This window comes from Solanum pennellii, chromosome 2 (assembly GCF_001406875.1).
Source record: "Solanum pennellii chromosome 2, SPENNV200".
Classification (NCBI taxonomy): Eukaryota; Viridiplantae; Streptophyta; class Magnoliopsida; order Solanales; family Solanaceae; genus Solanum; species Solanum pennellii.
Window position 1 is genome coordinate 35,837,681 of NC_028638.1, and position 21,006 is coordinate 35,858,686.

At 29.4% G+C, this 21,006-nt stretch overlaps 1 protein-coding gene and 1 pseudogene across 1 annotated transcript; one reads left to right on the forward strand and one right to left on the reverse strand.

The window, feature by feature from the left end:
- Nucleotides 1-12,627: 12,627 nt before the first annotated feature.
- On the reverse strand, nucleotides 12,628-13,330 carry LOC107009949 (annotated as a pseudogene).
- A 5,283-nt stretch (nucleotides 13,331-18,613) lies between these two features.
- LOC107009950 (G2/mitotic-specific cyclin-1-like) lies at nucleotides 18,614-20,777 on the forward strand. The gene is made up of 7 exons (XM_027914140.1): nucleotides 18,614-18,658; nucleotides 18,755-18,883; nucleotides 19,706-19,795; nucleotides 19,888-20,109; nucleotides 20,172-20,270; nucleotides 20,356-20,534; nucleotides 20,636-20,777. Exons 1-7 carry the CDS (start codon nucleotides 18,620-18,622, stop codon nucleotides 20,775-20,777), a joined length of 900 nt encoding a protein of 299 aa, XP_027769941.1. The 5' UTR covers nucleotides 18,614-18,619.
- The last annotated feature ends 229 nt before the right edge of the window (nucleotides 20,778-21,006 follow it).

Below are 21,006 nucleotides of genomic sequence, written 5' to 3' on the forward strand. Positions count from 1 at the left end.
CCACTAATTAACTCAAGGTTACCTCTTTTAACCCCCAAGTAATTAGACTTATTAACATTAACCCACTAAGTTATAATTAAAGCAGGAATAGTCCAAAACGCCCCTTAAATTACTAACAAAAATCCGACCCAGCGTGGGATTACGCAGTCTGTGACGGTCCGTCCTGCTGCTTCGTCACAGAGTTCATAGACTCAATTCCTACTAAAGGGTCTGTGACGGTCCGTCGTGCCCACGACGGTCCGTCCTGCCATTCCGTTACGAAGTTCAGAGAGTCGATTTCAGTACCCAAATTTCAGAATTCTAAGTATTTTGGAACGAGACCCCCTCGACGGTCCGTCGTGCCCATGACGGTCCGTCGTGGGTTCCGTCGTCTCAGCCAGTTTTTCCAGAAATAAAATCTGCTGCTCAAAACGACTAAACAGGTCGTTACAATATCAAATATGATAAACTATTTGACAGGAAAATTTGACAATAGGAAAAATTAATATTCAAATTCTAAGGAATATTAAAATACAAACTAAAGAAAATGAGTAGTTAAAACATAAAAAAAAAATAAAAAATAAAAACGTCAATAGAAAAGGGCTTGAGAAATATCGAGGAAGAATAAAATTTAAAAATAAATAATAACTGGAAAGAAAAAACAAGTATATTGGTAATTTTGTTGGGGGGAGGGGGGGAGGGGTAAGATTCAAAATTTCTTTTACGATATGATATTTAGAGTGTAGTATCAAAAAATATCATTAATGTAATTTAGAATATAACATTCTCGTTTATAGAAATAAAATTGCTTTCATGATTATTGTTATTTTTGTGGAGTTAGAAATCAATATATTAATAAATATTTTCAATATTTAGAATATAACATTATGATAATTTTTATTGTATATAGAAATATAAATTTGATTTCATGATTGTTTTTATTGTTGTGGAAGTTAGAAACGAAGTTTTTGATAAATACTTTCAATATTAGTACCAAAATAAATAGAAGTATTTCTATTATTGAAGACAATGATGAAATATATCACAAATTCACACAAAGCAAACTACAAACACATTATACATATTTTGAAGCAATAGATATTTGAAAGGCTTGAATCGATCTTTACGAATTGATTGATCAATTATTAGTATTTTATCATATGGAAGTTTGTGGTACACATATCACAAAAAGAAGATGATAATATTGTAGAAAATAGGTAGCACTTGCAAAATATATGAAGATCGATGAACTTTTTCAAAGATATCAACGTTTTATATATTCCTCGAAATGCGAAATGTTTTAACTCATAATCTAATGCAATTCTCTATTTTCTTGTTGCATAGATTTTTTGGGAATTCAACTTTCTCAATTTGGATTGTAAACGACATACTTATGTCCTATGAACATTTGAAAAAAGATTATTAAGTAATATATTGAAGTTGTTTACTGTGAAAAAAAATCGTATAAAGCATATAAATTCATATATAGAGGTTAACTACATCATATCCCTTAAGTTTCCTCAATTACAAAAATCTCAAATTTTTCATTGCTCTCGAGTACATTCCTTGATTGTCTGATACATTACTAATTATATATATATTAATTCATGGGAGGAATGTATCCAAGAGGGGATATCAATGCATTCGAGAAAAGGTGAACATACTCAAGAGGGAATAAAAATATATTCGAGAGAGGATTATAATATCTTATATATATATTCTATCAGAACAAATAAAACTGCAAGCATATGAATAAGAGAGAGCTAAATTGTCATGATTACCCTTAAATATGAATTAAATTACAAGAAGCAGACATATCAATACCTTTTTGAAATTTACTATTCTCTTCGTTCCATATTAACTTAAGTTTTGAGTTCTTTTGCATATTTCATTTTAGCTTAAACTTTCAAGTTTCAAGCCTATTTTTAAAAAATTCTTTCAATTTTACCTTTTAAGTTAGTACTGGAGTTAGTTATTATAACTAATGTTTAGTTATTTTTGACAATAATTAATAAGGGTAAAAATAAAAAATTATGTTCAATTTATATCTTAACCTACTTTTCTTAAAGGTGTGAAACACCTTAAAGCTTAAGTAAATATAGAATGGAGTACTAATATAATACTTGAAAACCTCTCTAAATTAATATAGACGGGATCGTGAAATATTATTATTTTATAGAGGTATTATATAATCGATAAAGTAATACTTATTAATTTACAGAGTGTTTCGACACAGAAAGAAAGTTCAGTAATGGAATCTCAAAAAATTTAAAAGAACTTACTTGTGAAAACGTCATTCAAGAACTTGAGGTCATGATTACTATCTCAGTAATAAAATAGACGTTAATAACTTATTGGATGGGTAAAAATAATACATATTCAAAGGTCCAGAGATTAGAACAAATTGTGAATATCATTACAAAAATAATGTCGATGATAAAGTTGAAGATGATACAATACCTTTGGAACCAATTGCGTGTAACGAAACACTTGCAACTAGAACTCATCAAACTTTTATGGTGCAATTAGAAAAGTCAACACCGAAATTTTTGGATGCAATAATAAAAGTTAGATATAAATTTTAACTAGATTTTAATTTTAACAAAAAACAGAACATAACAGAATCATATTTCACAAAATTTCTTAGATATACTTATACATTTAAACAACTATTAATTTATAATATTAATGGGACCATATATTTTTATATAGGGGTCTTCTAAAAATATATTATTTTATTATCTTATCTAAATGAGTGATTTTTTTCATTAGCTCAAGTCGGAAACGAAAAAAATTATTATCTAGAGAACTATTATTAAACGAGTATTAATATAGTGAGGTTTAACTGTAGAATAAGTTTCTATTTCATGTTTATTAGGTAAAGATAAAAAATAAAAACTCGTTTGGATTGACTTAAAAGTTAGTCAAACCTACTTATAAGTCAGTTTTTGACTTCTGAAAGTGTTTGACAAATGTAAAAAAATAACTTAAAATAAGTCAAAAATGACTTAAAATATGTTACGAAATGTTTGGCAAGGTAAAAAATGACTTAAAATAAGTCAGAGAATCAAAAATAGGTCTCTCCTACTTTTTATTTTTTGACTTAAAAATCATTTTAGTTTAACTTTTTATTTTTGATGTAAAAGCTACTTTTAAAGCCAATTCAAACGAACTCTAAATCAATAATTATTTTACTCTATTCTCTTTAAATCTTACTTAATAGATTTTTATTAAATATATTATTATTATTATTATTATTATTATTATTATTATTATTTTAATAAGCATGCATGATACTTAAAATGACCAAATGAAATAGTATAAAATTCATAAATGATTGAAATATAGGGGAAAAAGACATACTGCCTTGTCATGCTCTAAATTAAATAAATGATTGTAATGATTCCGTTAGTCGTTTATGAATTTTAATCATTTTTCTTATATTAACTTTTTTAATAATATTTATAAATAAGTTATAACTTATAAGAATGGATGAAATAATTTTTAAATTTAATAAAAGATTAGTTTGTTGCTAATAATAATTAGAAAATGATAAATAAAGAAATAAAAATTAAAAGAGAAATAAAAGGGAAATAGTCTTGGCTGTTGTGAACAACAACAGTTTGCGAGTTGAAAAAAAATAAAAGGTTTCGGCGAGAACTTACCTGTGAGTAGAGCTGTCAATATGGGATAGGTCCGTTGCGCCTGTCTGGCCTAACCCGGAATTTAATAGGGTTGGGTTAAGATTTTTGAAGTTCATTTAAGAAAAGAGTTTTTTAACCCGACCTGAATAAGCCTGGCGATTTGAGAGACTTGAGAAATATCGGTAGGGCTAGCCCGTGGGCCAGTAAAATTTAATTAAAAAATATAATATAATATTAAAATTTAAAAGTAAAGAGCGTCCAAACTCAAAAGAACTAGGTTAATATTTATATTTTGAATATTTATACTTTTACTTGAAAAAAAAATTAATGATTTTTTTTTGTTTTTTGAAAAGGGTAACTTAACTTGATAAATATTTTATAAAGACAATTTCATTTGCAAATTTGATTAACAAGTAGTAACATTAACATTATGTAATATTGTTTTGTCGATATTTATGATAATATTTTTAAATTATAATTTTTAATTTAAATTAATAATTATAAAAATATAATTTTTTAAAAAGTGGCTGGCCCGACAAGCCTGTAGTCCACGTACTTGTGGGGCCGACCATTTTCCGGCCCACAGAAAAAAAGGGCTAGCCCGGCCTGACACGTAAAATGTCAAAGTCTGTATGGGTTAGCCCGGATGGGGTAGGCTAGCCTATATTGACAGCTCTACCTGTGAGTTGCAGCGTCTTCTTCCAGTGGTTAGAAAAGGAAATTCTCTGCAACTAACATTAGAACAAATTCAATTATCAGGGACAAATAATTTCGTCATTTATAAATCATATTTCGTAACTACAAATTTTGTGTGACGAAAAATAATTCGTCACTCAGTCCTCACTAAATGTGTGTCTCTAAAAGAAGACAAAGATAAGTTAATGTTTCATCGCTAAAAGTATCATATTGAATACAAAAAGAAAACTCGTCCCCAATGCTTAAACATTTGTGACAAATTTATTTGTTGTAAGTAGTATATTTTTTATAGCTAATAGTATTTTATTTCACTAAAAAGGTTATTACTACCGACAAAATTATATCATCGCTAATTATTTTACTTCAATCAGTGAGGAAATCAATTGTTGCAAAAGTTATATGTATTTCGTAGTTGAATAAAATCTAATTTCGTCACTAATAACTATATTATATACAAGAAATTATTTTGTTCTTAAATGTATTAGGAATAAAATTGATCATTATAAAAATAGTTTATTATCATATATATATATATATTCTACCTCATTTTTTTCGATCCTCGGCTAGGAGCTCGCACATTATGCTGCTTTGCGGAATCAAATTCATAACTTTAAGGAACCTTAAGGTTGGAAGTGAAGAGTGTTTACCATCATACCAACTCTCTCTTATCATTCATTTTTTTATCTTTATACTTCATTCTCTTTTTTTGAAATTCAACTTTTGTAGAAACAATATATTATATGATTAATTATACTTATACACAAATGAATGAAATCTACCAATCACAATTCATTCAAATATAGATTATATTTTAATTAAACTGTGTATTTTTAAAAATATCTTTAAATATATTCAGTACAATTCTGTCATTTTATTTATTTATTTTTATAAATTTTAAAAATTATCAGTACAATAAGTTTATTTAAAATTAAATTTTTGATTTTATTAAAAAAATGAATAATCGGTTCAAGTTAAACATCAATTCCAATAACTATAATACTTCATCATAATATATTTGAAATCCTCGTTAGTTCATTTCTTTTATCTTTGCTTTCATTTTTTAGTTTATTTCAATTTTCACACCGATATGAAAAGTTAATAGAAATTCATGAAATATATTGCACCTTTACAAAGTCTAATTTTGTAAGTCGATGTTATATCTGTATAGTTATTCTACGTACGTATGTGAAATTACTGTTAAAGATGTATATATTTATAGACAGAAGCAAATAGATCGAGTTAATCTATGTAGTTTATCAATCACAAATCAATAGATATGCCCAAAAGTTAGCACAAAGACTTGATAAATTATTTTTTATCGTGATTATCAATTAAAGTGTATCAGATAAAACAAAAGTGCTAAATCAACAAATATTAGTGATCTAGTTGTAGAACCGTGCCCGATCACAATACTTATAATCCGGATTGTATTTTTCAAGTGATGCATCTTATAATTGTGTAATTTAAGAAAATTGATGTATTGAACTTTTTCATTTTTACAAAATCGACCGAATTCATTGATTTTAATATTGTCACTTGGCAATTAACGAATGGACTCTGTCTACTTCTTATGAAGCACTTGTATTATTCTTTTTGTAAGTTGTTAATTACAACTTTGAATAATTATAACAAAAAAAAGTTATATTTAGCTATGGATTTTTTCGTAGCAAATAGTTTAACTATTCACTACAAATTTTAAGTTGTCGCTATTTAACACCTTACATATTTTGTGATAATTTTTTTTGTAGTCACTAAATCATAGATTGATTAGAGACAATAAAATATTGACATAATACATAAATATGCCATTTAACTTGACTTCGAATCACATTTATGCCCTTTAACTTTGGATATGCACAAGTAGACACATAAACTTGTACAAAGTTGAACAAATAGACACACATGTCTTACATGTCATCCAACATGTCATTTTTTATCCTACGTGGTGTCCTACGTGTATTTTGTCATGTAGGACCCATGTGTTTATTTATTTAAAAGTTGGATAGTTAAAGTGCTTGTCTGTGCATTATGAAAGTTGGAGGTCACAGTTAATATTTGATGTCAAGTTTATGGTCCAATATATGTATTATGCCTAAAATATTTGTCACCAATTAATTGTATTATTAGTGATGAAATAAATGTCATAAATTAATATAAATTTTCATAGCTAAAATCTATAATATTTAACTACGAACTCTAATTTGTCGATATCATAACAACATATTTTTTTAGATGATTTTTTTTGTGTCCAAAATTTAATAAACTATAAGACAAAAATATTTTGTCATGAATTGGATACATTATTAGTGACGAAATAAGGTGTCACTGATAACTTTAAATTCGTGACTAAAACAACTTAATAAATGACGCCAATTAATTTTTTGGTGAGAAACTTTAGTGGACAAAACTTTGCTACAAATTTTTTATGTTTCGTCACAAAAAGTATGTGTCTCATATATTTAAGCACGAAAAGTAAATTTTGTCACTAAAAACGAATAATTTGTGACAAATTTGATGTTGTAGTTTGTCATGAATTACATACACTATTAGTGACAAAATAATGTGTCACCGATAACTTTAAATTTGTGAAAAAAACTACTTAACAAAATGACGCCAAATAATTTTTTGGAGGAAACTTTAGTGGAAAAAAATTTGCTACGAATTCTTATGTTTTGTCACTAAAAGTATGAGTCTCATATATTTAATCACGAAAAATAAATTTTGTCACTAAAAGCGAATGACTAGTGATGAATTTAATATCGTAGCTGATAATTTCGTAGCTATATATGATATTTATTGTAGTAACTTCTTATTTACGCTTGCACATCACCTCATCAAAACAAAATTATTAATAAAAAAAACATGTACTTTTTGTTTACTTAAATATGTTCTCCAACATACATCTATATATATCAATATTCAATAGGAGTCATAAAAACAAAAAATAAATCAACAATAAATACATCAAGTTAAATTGCCCAGGAAATCAATTAAAAATTTGAAATGTGAAGAAACATAATAGAAAGTAAAGATTTTTAAGATAAATGGAAGAAATTTAAGAGAGAACATGAAGTTATAAATTGAATAATAACATATGCATATATGCTACACCAACTAATTTGAGATTATAATTTACAAATTTGCTTGTGGATAACAATACACAAATATTTATGTCTATAAAAATATAAAGAATTTTATATTTGATCTTTAAACCTACCTTTTTTATTGGGTTCATTTCTTAGAGTCCGGAGCCTAAAGGGTGAAAAATGTTAACAAAAACATTAAAAGAGTATATGAATTTTTTTTTAAATCAAAACAGCAAAAACACTGCTATAGTAGCGATTCATAAAATTTGTTTTTTTTTTTAAAAAAAAATTATATCAAAATTTTTATTTTATTTTATTTTTTTGCTTTTTTTAAAAAAAAATTAAAATCAAATCGTTGCCAAGGCAGCGATTTTGAATCAATTTTTTTTTTAAAAAAAATCAAATCGCATCCAAGGCATTTTGAATCATTTTCTTTTAATAAATTGCTGCAAAGGCAGCAATTTTACACTTTATTTTTTTTTTAATTTTTAAGTAAATCGCTGCACTATTTTTTATTTTTTTAAATTATTTTTTTAGTTTTTGAAGTTAATTTCTGCTTTAGCAGCTTTTATTTTTAATTTTTTTAGTCTGCCTAGTAAAATCTTTTCAAAACGTAAATCCTACCTACTTTAATTTTTTTAATGGTAGTAAATTCTGCCTATTTTTTTTAATGGTAGTAAAGGCTTTTGCAGCGATTTTACTTAAATTATTATCATTTTTTAAATATTAAGTCGTTGTTACTATAACGATTTTAGTTCTTTTTTTAAATATTTTTAAATATCGCTTTTTCACGTAGTGATTTCATAAACAACAATGTACTTATATATTCATACATATACTCACGATCATTACTTCGAATTGAAGCGTGCAATTATGAAAGTGTCTAGCCAAAATTTCAAACATTTGAATTTTTTTCACCGAATTCAACTGATGGTAAATAAAGTAATATTTTCTTATTTCTTAAAATTATTTTTCTTATATGTAATATATTTATGTTATTATTTTTATAGGTACGATCAAGTTCAAAATGCAGCGAATTATTGTCAACAAATTGTAAATAATAATATTATGGGTGATGAACGAGTTGGTGAATTGCACAATGATGAACCTTCGAGCATGAATTAATAGACAGTGATGATATGTATGATGATGATGATGATCCTATGGATAATGCACCTAATTCATCTGTTGAAGATCAAAGTATTAATTATCATTCTACATCAATTCCATACTTAGATAACACTGAAGAAAATACAGAAGATTTTATCTATACGAGAGAGGACGGTTCCATTCGAACGACACTTTGTTATTCAAACAATCCTAAACATATCCAGTCAGGTTCGATTGTTGGAAACTAAATATTTTATAGTTATTTATTTATTTATTTAATTGTTTATTTATTTATTTATTTTATGTTGATTAATTTAATTTGTATCTGCAACTAGGTATGTTATTTATGAATAAGATGCAAATGAAATCTGCAGTAAGAGCATATAGTCTTGCTATTAAAAAAGAATTTCTTTGTGATTAATCCAAGAGTAATAGTTATTTGCAAGCGTCATGAGTTAGGGTGTAATTGGATGATTCGATTTAGAGAGATTTCAAGCGGTATGTGGATGACAAGAAAAATGGTTGAACCACATACTTGTCTTATAGATAATTATAAGGAGACTCATTTCAATTTGAATGATAACATGATTGTCACTTCATTAATACCATATGTTATGCAAAATCCAGACATAAATATTAAGATGATCCGTGGAATTATCAAAGGAAAACGTCACTATACTCCTAGTTATAGAAAAGCACAAAAAGGTCGAAGAAAAATATTTCGAATGGTGTATGGTAATTTTGAAAGTTCATTTAAGGCATTACCTCGATACATGGCTGCACTACAATTATTCAATTCAGACACTATTATTAAGTGGGAGCATCACTCTAAAAACAATGCAAGGTGAGCAAATTTTTAAATTTCTTTTTTTTGGCCTTTTAAACAGAGCATTGATGATTTCAAAAGTTGTAGGCCGGTCATTTCACCGATAACACACATCTTTATGGTTTGTATGATATCAAACTGTTAAGTACGGTTGGGATTGATGCGAATGAAAATATTTTTCCACTTGCATATGCTTTAGTTGCATGTGAGAGTTTTGATCTTGGTCATGGTTTCTCAAGTTATTATGGACAGAGACGGATCCAGGATTTGGAGACTATGGGTGTCATATCGTTATGTTCATCAAATAGATCAAATACTAATCTATTTTCAGCCTTGTAAAAATAGCGACTTGGGACGAATTTGTTCAATTATTCATCCTTTCAGTCTATGACGATAAATCAATCAAAAAAAAAAAACTATGATAATTTGCACAAAGAATATTTTTTCTCTTTTAATATTAGTATAATATAAAATAAATAAATAAATATATCATTCATTTATAATTGCACTTGGCAAGTTTTCTTATTCTAAAAATACTTACCGATGATATAATTATTTATATTTATAAATACTTCAAGTTCTAGGTAACAAACATATTGGCTCACATCAACTGACAATCTAAAAAGCCAAACGAAAATCAAATGTGATTTCTGTATGATTTATATGTTATTATTCGTTATAACATGTATTTTATTTATAAATTAAAACCTAAAAAATGATATAAATTATCATAATCCAAATTATTTTTTTATTTGCATCCGAATGATTTAAATAGAAAAACAAAGAGTAAGAGAAATTCATTATCGAATTTCTGAAATTTGGACGAAGAGAGGAGCTAGAAAGAATTAGTTGAAAAAGTGAAATATTACTTTGTCATCCTAATTACAATCTTCGAAATTTATCGTCTGAAATAAATTTTAAATATTTGTGACTATAAAATATTCATTAAGGTAAAAATAATAGTTTAAAGTTAAATATTTTTATTAATAAAATGGATAATGCACAAGTACCCCCTCAACCTATGCCCGAAATCTCAGAGACACACTTGTACTATACTAAGGTCCTAGTACCCCCCCTGAACTTATTTTATTAATAATTTTCTACCCCTTTTTGGCCTATGTAGCACTATCTTGTGGGCCCAATGCTGGTTGACTTTTTTTTCAAGCTAGTGCCACGTAGGCCAAAAAGGGGTAGAAAATTACTTATAAAATAAGTTCAGGGGGGTAATAGGACCTTAGTATAGTATAAGTGTGTCTCTGAGATTTCGGGCATAGGTTGAGGGGGTACTTGCGCATTTTCCCTTAATAAAAAGATAACATTTTTGAGAATAGATTTTTTTAAAAAAAAAGATGTGTCACATAAATTTGAAACAAAGGAAGTGCATAATATATTATGCTTGAAACAGAAGAGGAAGAAAAAAATCAATAAAAAATACAACAAAAAAATTTAGTGAAAATTAAGTTTATTACTTTGCTCAGAGCCTTTTTGGAAAAAGACATGGAAAATACAGAGATATTTACAAAAATTGAGAACTTGACCTCTTACCTCTGGAGCAATGGATGTACTTGTTATTGGGGGTGGTAAATTTGATATATGTCGTGTATATTGTATATATACATACAAAGTTTCAATCGAGTTCACTGGGTGCCGTGGCACCCCCACCCTTACACATAGCTCCGCCCCTGATTATGGACACATGTTGTTTGTGGACGACAAAGAATTGGTCTCATTTCTGACTGTCATCAAGGAACCTTGCAATGTGTTCAATCTTATGATTGGTTGATTCCACCCAACACATACCATAGATTTTGTGTTCAACACTTAAAAGCAAATTTTAATTAAAAAATAGTGAACTCGAAAAACTAGTGTGGTTGGCTGCTAATGAGCATCAGAAGAAAAAGTTTGTGCAACGGAAGCAACAAATCAAAATATTGTCTCCTGCAGCATATGAATGGTTAAATGAATTTCCTTTGAAAAAATGGACAATGTATAAGGATGGTAATCGTAGATGGGGTGCCATGACGACAAATGTGTCTGAGTCATATAATGGTTTATTGCAAAAAGCTCGGGGGCTTCCTGTGACATCCATGGTTCGAATGACATTCAAAGCTCTCGTTGATCGTTTTATCAAAAGAAACAATCTTGCAATTGCATTACTTCAAAGTAATATGTCATGACCTCTTGCGATAGGTAAAAAATTTATTGATTATTATCAAAGAGCTCAAGGGCACACAAATATGATGACTTACAACACTGGTAATGGAGTTTTTGAAACTCTTACTTTTGCTCATGATTGTAAAAATGAAAATGTCCACAAGGTTACTGCAAAAGGTAAGAAATGTTCTTGTGGAAAATGGAGAAATTATCACATGCCTTGCTCGCATGCCATCAAATTTTGTGGACTTCGCGGAATTGAGCCAAAATCTTATATAAGTAAATTATACAGTACAAAATATTACAAACGAACATACACTGAGACATTTACCCCAGTGGGTGATGAAATGTATTGGCCACCAGCTTCTTTTAATTTAATTGCAAATACTGCATATTTGCGGATATGTGGTACGCAAGTAAGAAGCCCACTTAAGAATGATATGGATATAGCTCCGGCTCGCATGACTAGAAAATGTAGTGTTTGTAAGGAGACAGGTCACATAAGGCACGATGTCCTACTCGATTTTAAATATATTTGTCTATGTTTTTAAGGTTAATGTATTTTTATTGTCTTGTTATTAATATTACTATATATGTTTTATATTTATTTGTTGACATGAATTTAATTTGTATTGCTGCATTTTAAATATTGTAAGTACAAAATATTTATATAATATAATTGATTTGACCTCTATTAAAAGATAATGATTTGACCTAACATAAAAAGTAATGATTTGACCTATGACATAAAGAAAAAGAAAAAATATGCAAGTAAGAATCTCACTGCTTTGTTTAAATTTGCACGAAACAACAAAATTCAACACATTTCAAAATTTGAATCTTCAGCCTTTTACAAAGGTGCATAAAAATTATTTTTCTGAATCCGAATCTTTTACCTCTTTATTTTCGTCATCATTTTCAAAATCTTCCTCATTTTGATAGTGACTGTCTGTTCCACATCTAGTTGATTTGGGTAGCCTAGATGTTCTCCGAGGCGAATTTTCTCTATTAAAAACTTAATTTTATGAAGCCTCAGCATTAAATCTTGAATCATCGAATACAATTACCTATAATACAATACAATATAATATAATTAAATAAATATGCAAAAAAATTTAAAAAATTAAAAAATTTATATGAAAATTATCATACTTACATTAGAACAATTCAACCTTCCACCAAATGGAGAACTATGAATAGGAAATTCACGCATACCATGTTGAATACCATATTGAGATCCACTAAATTGCGCAAAATCAGATATCGAAACCTGTGGAGTTACAAAATCAATTGATTGCTGACTAGAAAAATTAAAATAGTGTTAGACGGCCCTGCAGAAAAATCAAAAGTGGGATAATAAGACTCGGGAGTCGCCACATTAGTGTTAGAGGGCCCTGCAGAAAAATCAACTGTTTCACCAGCGCTCCTTCTACCTCGACGTGCACCCTCTCTCGGTGTTGTTTGACGTGATCGGCGAGATACTTGTACTGGTGGTTGTTCATTGTGTTGAGTGGGAGGATTGTAATCAGGATCAAAGCTCAATCGCGTTTCCTGGAAGACCATATTCATTGACTCCATTGAAATACGAGCGACTTCCTCTGCATACTGTCTCATTTCATTAGATTGATTTCATCATTTTCAATCATCCGAGCTCGAAGATACTGCATTTCATAACCCCTAGCTATAATGAATAAAAAAATATTAATAACAAAAAAATTATTAAATATTGACATAATAATTTAAAATTTACATAATATACATACTAATGCTTCATGTCTTCCGGCCATGTGTTGATACCCTTTTTGTACAACATGTTGTGGATTTTCAATGAACATGCGGGTATGCCTCATGTACCAATGAAAGTTATCTGTTTGATCACTTACAAATGGAGGTCGAAATATACGAGTTTGACGTTGTTCCCATAAATATTGTGTGTAGTTAAATGCATCTATATCTTCTTATTTTATTTTGGATCATTTATCACGCTTAAAATGATATTCGAAAAATTGAGTACACGGTCCAGGAATATTATGTAAATAACCAAACTGTCTCACAACACGATCAACCATGTACCACTCACGATAAATTCCATAAATATGTAGCACCTGTGCCATCCAGACATGTTGTCCTGACAGACACCACTCAGGTAATCCATTAATAACATCTTCCGAATAAGGTTGCCAAATAAACTATAAAAAAATAATTAAGTAAGATAATAATAAAAACAACATTGGCAGAAAAAAAATGTACGTGAAAATGAACAATCTTACAAAATAATTTTTTTGTACCATTATGTCATATAATATCTTACTTTAAGGACCTACCAAGAATCTATGTATATGTCATTTTATTCACATAACTTTCTTGGGTAGTGAAACATAAGTGCGTCATTTAAATACCTACCAAACATATTTTTATTTAAAATGGAACAAAAATATGAATAGTTTAAAATACTAATAATATTAAATACATGTTCATCAGTTAGATTATCTAGTACATCCCTAATCACAACGATTACAGTTCGTGCTTCATTTTGATGATTTTCTACGTCGCGTTCATTTACTTGCAAGCACAGTTGAAGCTTCAAGTTGATTGGTCCTTAGAGACTTTGGTAACGGTTGCAGGGGATAATTCGTTCCCATGCCCAAACTACAATAAATAAAATTCACCATTACTTAGAATACACTTAAATTTAAAAGTGCATATTATTAGTATATAAAAAAATATTTAATTAAAAAATATATATACCTGCACTAAAGAGAGAAATCCACAAACTTCATTTGATTTTTTCATTGATGCACGACATAAGCAATTATACAAATATGATAATGTGGTTGCTCCCCATGCTTGTGTTGACATTACATCTAAAAATTTCTCATGTCAATCAAAATGTCCAAATTAATCTTATTATTAGATTTATCCGAAAATATTGATCCACCACATAACCATAATAAATATAATCTAAATCTTTGTTGCACTTCATGCTCAGTTGAGTGATCAGTAATATCATCCAAACCTTCAATATACTCAATCAATTTATATGTTAACAATCTACTAACACCAGAGAAACAACCATTATCGGGTAACCATCCTGTTAATTCAAACATCATTTCTTGTGTACCTATATTCTCTAAAGCATCAGCTCCATTTAAAATTATAGGACTACCATCTATTACAATTCCGAATAAAATTTCAACATCTTGTAAAGTTATGGTAGCCTCGCCAGTTCGCATGTGAAAAGTAGGTGTTTTTGGACGCCATCTTTCAATTAAAGCAGAAATTAATCCGGAGTCAAAATTGATTTTGCTTTTTCCGGCGGACAAAATCGCTACTTCGTAAGCGATTTTGCCGTTTTGATTAAAAAAAAATTTCATATACCGTTTTGAAATTTTTGTTAAAATTTTTCACCCTTTAGGCTCAGGACTCTCATTTCTTATTCCTACAGAAACAAAAATTTTATTAGTCAAAGTAAAAGATGTGCAGCTTTGCATGAGACTCGTACGGCAGAGCAAGCGGAAGAAAGCATAAAGTTGCCCATTAGAAATCCTATAAGAAAAGGGGTGCACTAAGGGGCAGCGACTTTTGCACACCCTTGCTTCTTGCCGCTTATTTCAAACTGAAGGAAAGTCTTGATCGATATATATATATATACTGACCTCGATATACAAGGATGAGATGATTAAGTCATTAGCCGATGCTACACTTGTCAAGTGATTTTTCACTATGTTTTTGTCAATTAAACGGAAGTTAATTGATGTGTGTGTTCAATCAATTCGAGTCTGGTACATTTTGGGGAAGTTAAACGCAAACGATGAAAACCACAAAAATCAGAGAGGTGATGACAATTTGATGTTATTTGTTCAATGTGTTGGTCATAGATGTTAGAGTTAAACTCTTTAGGGATTTCCAGTTGAGTATACAATCTTTTGGTATTCTGCAATACTGGCATTTAAGGTCTACAAGTGATGAACTGCTGCAAAGATGTTGTGGCAACCTATACAGATCACGTTTGAAACACAAGGTATAGTATTACCATAAATCTAGGTGTCAACATTCTCCACTTTTTTGTTCAATACAATTTGAATCCATTCGTCGACTTTGGAACTATAATTAAGTAGAGCAATGATAGATTTGAAATGCAGTGAAGCTTTTAATTTTAGATGAGGTAAGAAGAGGTAGTGCATTGTCGATGAAGTCTCAGCAGACCAACCAGAACCAGAACAATTGACGTTATGGATCCTTGATCATGGCACATTGAATTCAAAACATACAAACTTACGCTCAATCGATTCTTTCAGCCTGTTAATATATAGATGTACTGTCTAAACTGACAACAGTTCTCTACCTTTTCATAAAAAATGATAGAGACAGTTTCATTTTGTTGGCAACTTTTCTTGGGACAATTATATTCAGAAAGCAATTATGAGGATAAGGCGAATAATGTTCCGGACTGAATTTTTGATTGATCGAGGCTAATGAATTTCTAATTTCTTATTAAGTGTATGAAATTCGCGTATTTCCTTGTGATATATGCTTGGGAGTAATAGGTTTTGGTGAAGGGTTGACTTGTCCACCTTGATTAATTCTAATGATGAAAAGGGATAATAAAGGTAACACGATTAATTGTTTGTGTGTGATGGGTTGAAATGGTACGAGTACCAATGTTATAAAGGCAAAGTTTATTAATATAGAATTTGGATTGTAATACGAGAATGCCAAAGCATTTGGGCATTAACAGATATATAATTGACTTTATTTATTATGTGTGATTATATTCTTTACTGAGCACATATTATTGTGATAATTGAGGTGATTATATCTCATAGCGACATTTAATGTATTGAGATGTTTCATCATCACCTTTATTTTATATCATATTGTGCACATGCATTGACATGAGATTGAGTATGAGTAAATGTCTAACACGTGGAGATCGTTCGTGTTGAGATCGAGTTATGATTATTCGGCACGTGGAGATCGTCTCTGAGATGGAGAAGTTATGATTATAATTTGAGCACGTGAAGATTGTCCGTGTGAAATTTATTTAATTTATGATAATGCATTGAAATCGTCCGCATAAACACGTGAAGATCGTCCGTGTCGGTATATGGATCTCGTGAGTCCCCCATGAGTCATGAACTCTCAATATATACGGTTGAGAGAGTACAATTGGTATTTTGAGGCATATCATTTTATGGTGTCATATTGGATTGCATCCCATGACATTCTTCATTCTTTATGATTATATATTTTACTGATGGTTGGAAAGTACTTGATATTTGGTTACCTCTATTCAATGAACTTGATCTTGTGTGTTGCTGATATTGTGACTGCCTTTTTTGTGGAGGTTGTAATTTATGAATATTGAGCTTGTTGTTGAGAATATGTGATTGTTAGAATGTTGAGATATGTGCTTGTAAATGGTGAAATGTTAGATTGAGCTGGTTTTATGCAGGTTGTACTTGTGGAGGTTCGTTTGGGGTGTAAGAATACCTGTATTTTATCCCTTTAGCTTGTATTCAGATGTTTACTTGCTGAGTAATGTGTGATTTGGTACTCTTCTACAATTTTTTATAGGTTTTTAGCATGGACCTTTGTGATATTTTCTCTTCTCCTTGTACGAGGCTTTTATGGAGATTTGTGAGGTGGTTGCTTGTCATTTTTGCAGACTTTCTTACTCATATTTATGGATCTTGTTCTACTCTAGAAACAATGTCATATGAGACTTGTATTTTTCTTTTGATTCATTTGTAATACTTCAGAGGTTTGTACACGTGACAATCAGGTTTTGGGGGTTTAATCAAGTTGACCTTATTTTTCGCAGTATTTTATAGTATTAGACTTTATTCACATTTTAATTCCGCATTCACTATATTAGTTGGGTTTTAGACTGATTTGTCTTCATGGATAAGATGAGTGTAATTACGTCCATTTTTGGGTCATGACATATATGATATAAATAATTAAGAAAATTATGTTTCATCATAGGATACTTTTTTTGATTTATAATTTTGATATATTTTTCCAACGGCTATGTATTACGTGAAGACTTTTGTGTAATTAGAATATAGATTATGCAGTGACTAGCGGTCAACTATACATTTAATTGCCTATAAATAGCAATTATAATTTTTTTACAAAAAAAATAAAGCAAATATGACAAGTTAATTAAGTGACAATCTCTTAGTATAGAATATATATGACTCAAATCCAGTTAAATCAAGAAATTATAGAAAAAATTTAGCAGTCTACCATGTTTGGATTAATTTGTCACAACGGTCTTTTTTTTTTTTGTGTAGTATATAAAGCGATGTCACATCTAATTATCTTTCAACATAATATACAATACATTATTTTCTCCCTGCTCTTCTTTTCATTTGTTTATTTGTTCAACAACAAAAAAAAATGGACCAGAATAAATTCACAAATGTGCAAGGTAACTATTTGGAATTTCGTTGTTCACTTTTTTTTTAATTTGATTTTTGGTATACAAAATTTTTGTTTAATTAAAGATTTTTTTTTGATATATGAATGAAAGGTGGTAATGCACAAATTGTCAAGATTGGAGGGGAGAGGACACAAACTAGAAGAGCACTTAGTGTTATTAACCAGAATTTAGTAGGAGCTCATCGATATCCTTGCGTTGTTAATAAGCGCGGATTATCAGAGTAATTCTTGTTTTAATTTTTAAATTATTATCTTTTGATGTGTTTTCATTTTATATAATTTATTTGGGGTTTTCTTTCTCTTGATTTTAGAACAAATGAGAGGTTAGACCATAAACGTTAAATTTAACTATTTTTTTTGAATTTTGTATATAGATTTTAGTAATGTCACTATTGCTTAAATATATTTTTGGTTAGTTAGCTGATACATAAAGTACAAATTTTTAAATGAAGGAAATTTGGTGCTACACAAATTGGTACCTTACACCAACATTACCTTGAGGTAAAAAATTTCGATCTCTTATCACGTGAAAAGTTAAAACGTAAAAGTTGATTTTTTTTAATTCTTTTTAAGTGTACTCAAATGATTTTGAACAGGAAACCAAGAAACCAAAACCAGCTATTGGAGATTTTACGATATGGGCGGAACATGACACAAATGAAGCTCAACCAGTTCCTATGTGTTTGGAACAACCTGAATCATTCTCAATTGACAAGGTTACACAATTTATTAGAAAATTTATTTTTAATTTTACTTTCTAGTGGTAATAATTTGTGTTGATGTTCTATACATATGCGCGATTACAAATTCAGGAGGTGGAGATTGAAATGGAGGATGTGTTTGAGGAGGCGTTAATAGACATTGACAACGATGATGCAAAAAACCCGCTTGCTGGAGTTGAATATGTGGGAGATTTGTATGCCTACTACAGGAAAATGGAGGTTAGTCTAGTTTCGTTAGAAGGATCTAAGTTATATATATATAGCTAATAATCTTTACATGTTGTAAAGTTATATGTTATTGTTGGTCAACTTAATTTGATAGTATTATAAACATAAATATTTTGTTAGTGTGCAGAACTTCTTCTAAAAATTTCAGCTTTGTTGAGGTAAATTTCATAAGTAACGAGGTAGGTATGTAGTCTTTATTCAATCATTTGATTGTTTATTGAGTTTCAAATGAAAAAAATATTTTTTTTTCAAATCGAGAATTTTTTTAGGGTTAGCGGTGTAAGGTTGATTAGAAGCTTGGTGGATAATGGGGCCGCACCCTCAAGTAAAATTTTTAGGTTTCAAACGTTACTACCTTTTATAACAAGACTACAATAACTATTCTTTCACTTCCTATATATCAAGCCAAATTGATGGATTGTTTAACTACAAGACTATATAAATTTATCTTGTCTTCTTAAATTATCAACCTTATGTTTAGTTAAAACTTTTACTATCAATTGCTTCCTTTCCTTGATTAACATAACACATACACATTAGATGTAATTTAATAAGTACCTTACAAATATATCACTTACTTTGTTAGTAAAAATGTCTTTTTTTCTTTTTTGACAATTCTTTAATTTCAACTTTGCACATAACATATTTAAAATTATGTAAATGACATTTTAATACATTCCATGTATATGACAACAGAAGATTTAGTATCTTAATAAACTCTGTACCAAGTCAAAACAAATGGTGTAGAGTACCTTTTTCTACCTATTTTACCTTTTTATGAAATTACAAGTAATATTGCCCAATGTATTTCAGGTTTATAGTTGTGTTTCACCAAACTATATGGAACAACAATCTGAGATCAATGGGAATATGAGAGGTGTACTAATAGACTGGATCATTGAGGTAATTAAATTGAATACATTGGAAATAATCAGAATTAATTAAAGGTATAATTGTTAATTAACTTTCTTATAATTATTCTAATAAACTAACAGGTACATGACAAGTTCGAGCTCAAGGAAGAGACATTATTTCTTACTGTTCATTTGTTAGACCGATTTTTAGACAAACAAGTTGTTGGCAAAAACAAACTGCAGCTTGTTGGTCTCGTTGCCTTTCTAATAGCAGGCAAATACGAGGAGATTTTACCCCCTCTTGTGCAGGAATTGGTGATTATTTCGTATGAAACCTACACCAAAAAAGACGTTATTGAAATGGTAAAAATAATCATCGCAGTTATTTTTGATATTTAATAAATTCCTAATCAATTTTACTGCAGGAGAAATTGATGCTCAACACATTGCAGTACAATATGTCCTTTCCAACTGCATACGTTTTTATGAGAAGATTTCTCAAAGCTACTCAAGCTGATAAAAAGGTTATAATAGCACAAAAAATAGTTATTTCGTATTTTATTTAATTCATTTTCCATATATAGTATCTGAATTACTTTGTTGTACCAGCTAGAGGAATTGTCTTTCTTTTTAATCGAGCTTTGTCTCGTGGAATATGAGATGCTGAAGAATTCACCATCATTTATGGCTGCTGCGGCAATCTATACAGCTCAATGCACGCTCTATGGCGTCAAGGAATGGAGTACAACTTGTGAATGGCATACAGGGTATTCAGAAGAATCACTTATGTGAGTACACTAATTAATTACTTCGGTAATTTTCTATAATATAATTCTCTCTTTTTCTACTTATTCTAATTATTTCTCTTCTTTTCAATTCTTTAATTTAGGAAATGCGTAAAATTGATAGTGAGGTATCACGAGAAGGCAAAAACAGGGGGACTAATAGGGGTGCATAATAAGTATAACGCATCCAAATTTGGGTACGTAGCAAAAGTTGAGCCAGCATATTTTCTGGTCCAAGACTCATGAGGAACAAACGTTACGCGATAGTATCATTAAACAACAGGATATATCTTGTGCAAGTTCGAGTTAATGACATGAAAGAAGTCACTAACAATTGTTTGTTGCCCTAGTGGTGAATTTTGTTAGTACTATTTATTTTATTTTTTCTTGAAAAATTCATGAGTTTTTTTATTCATGTTCAATTTGGAAACATACCTGGTTATATTTTAATGAGGCTATGTAATTTATGGAAAAA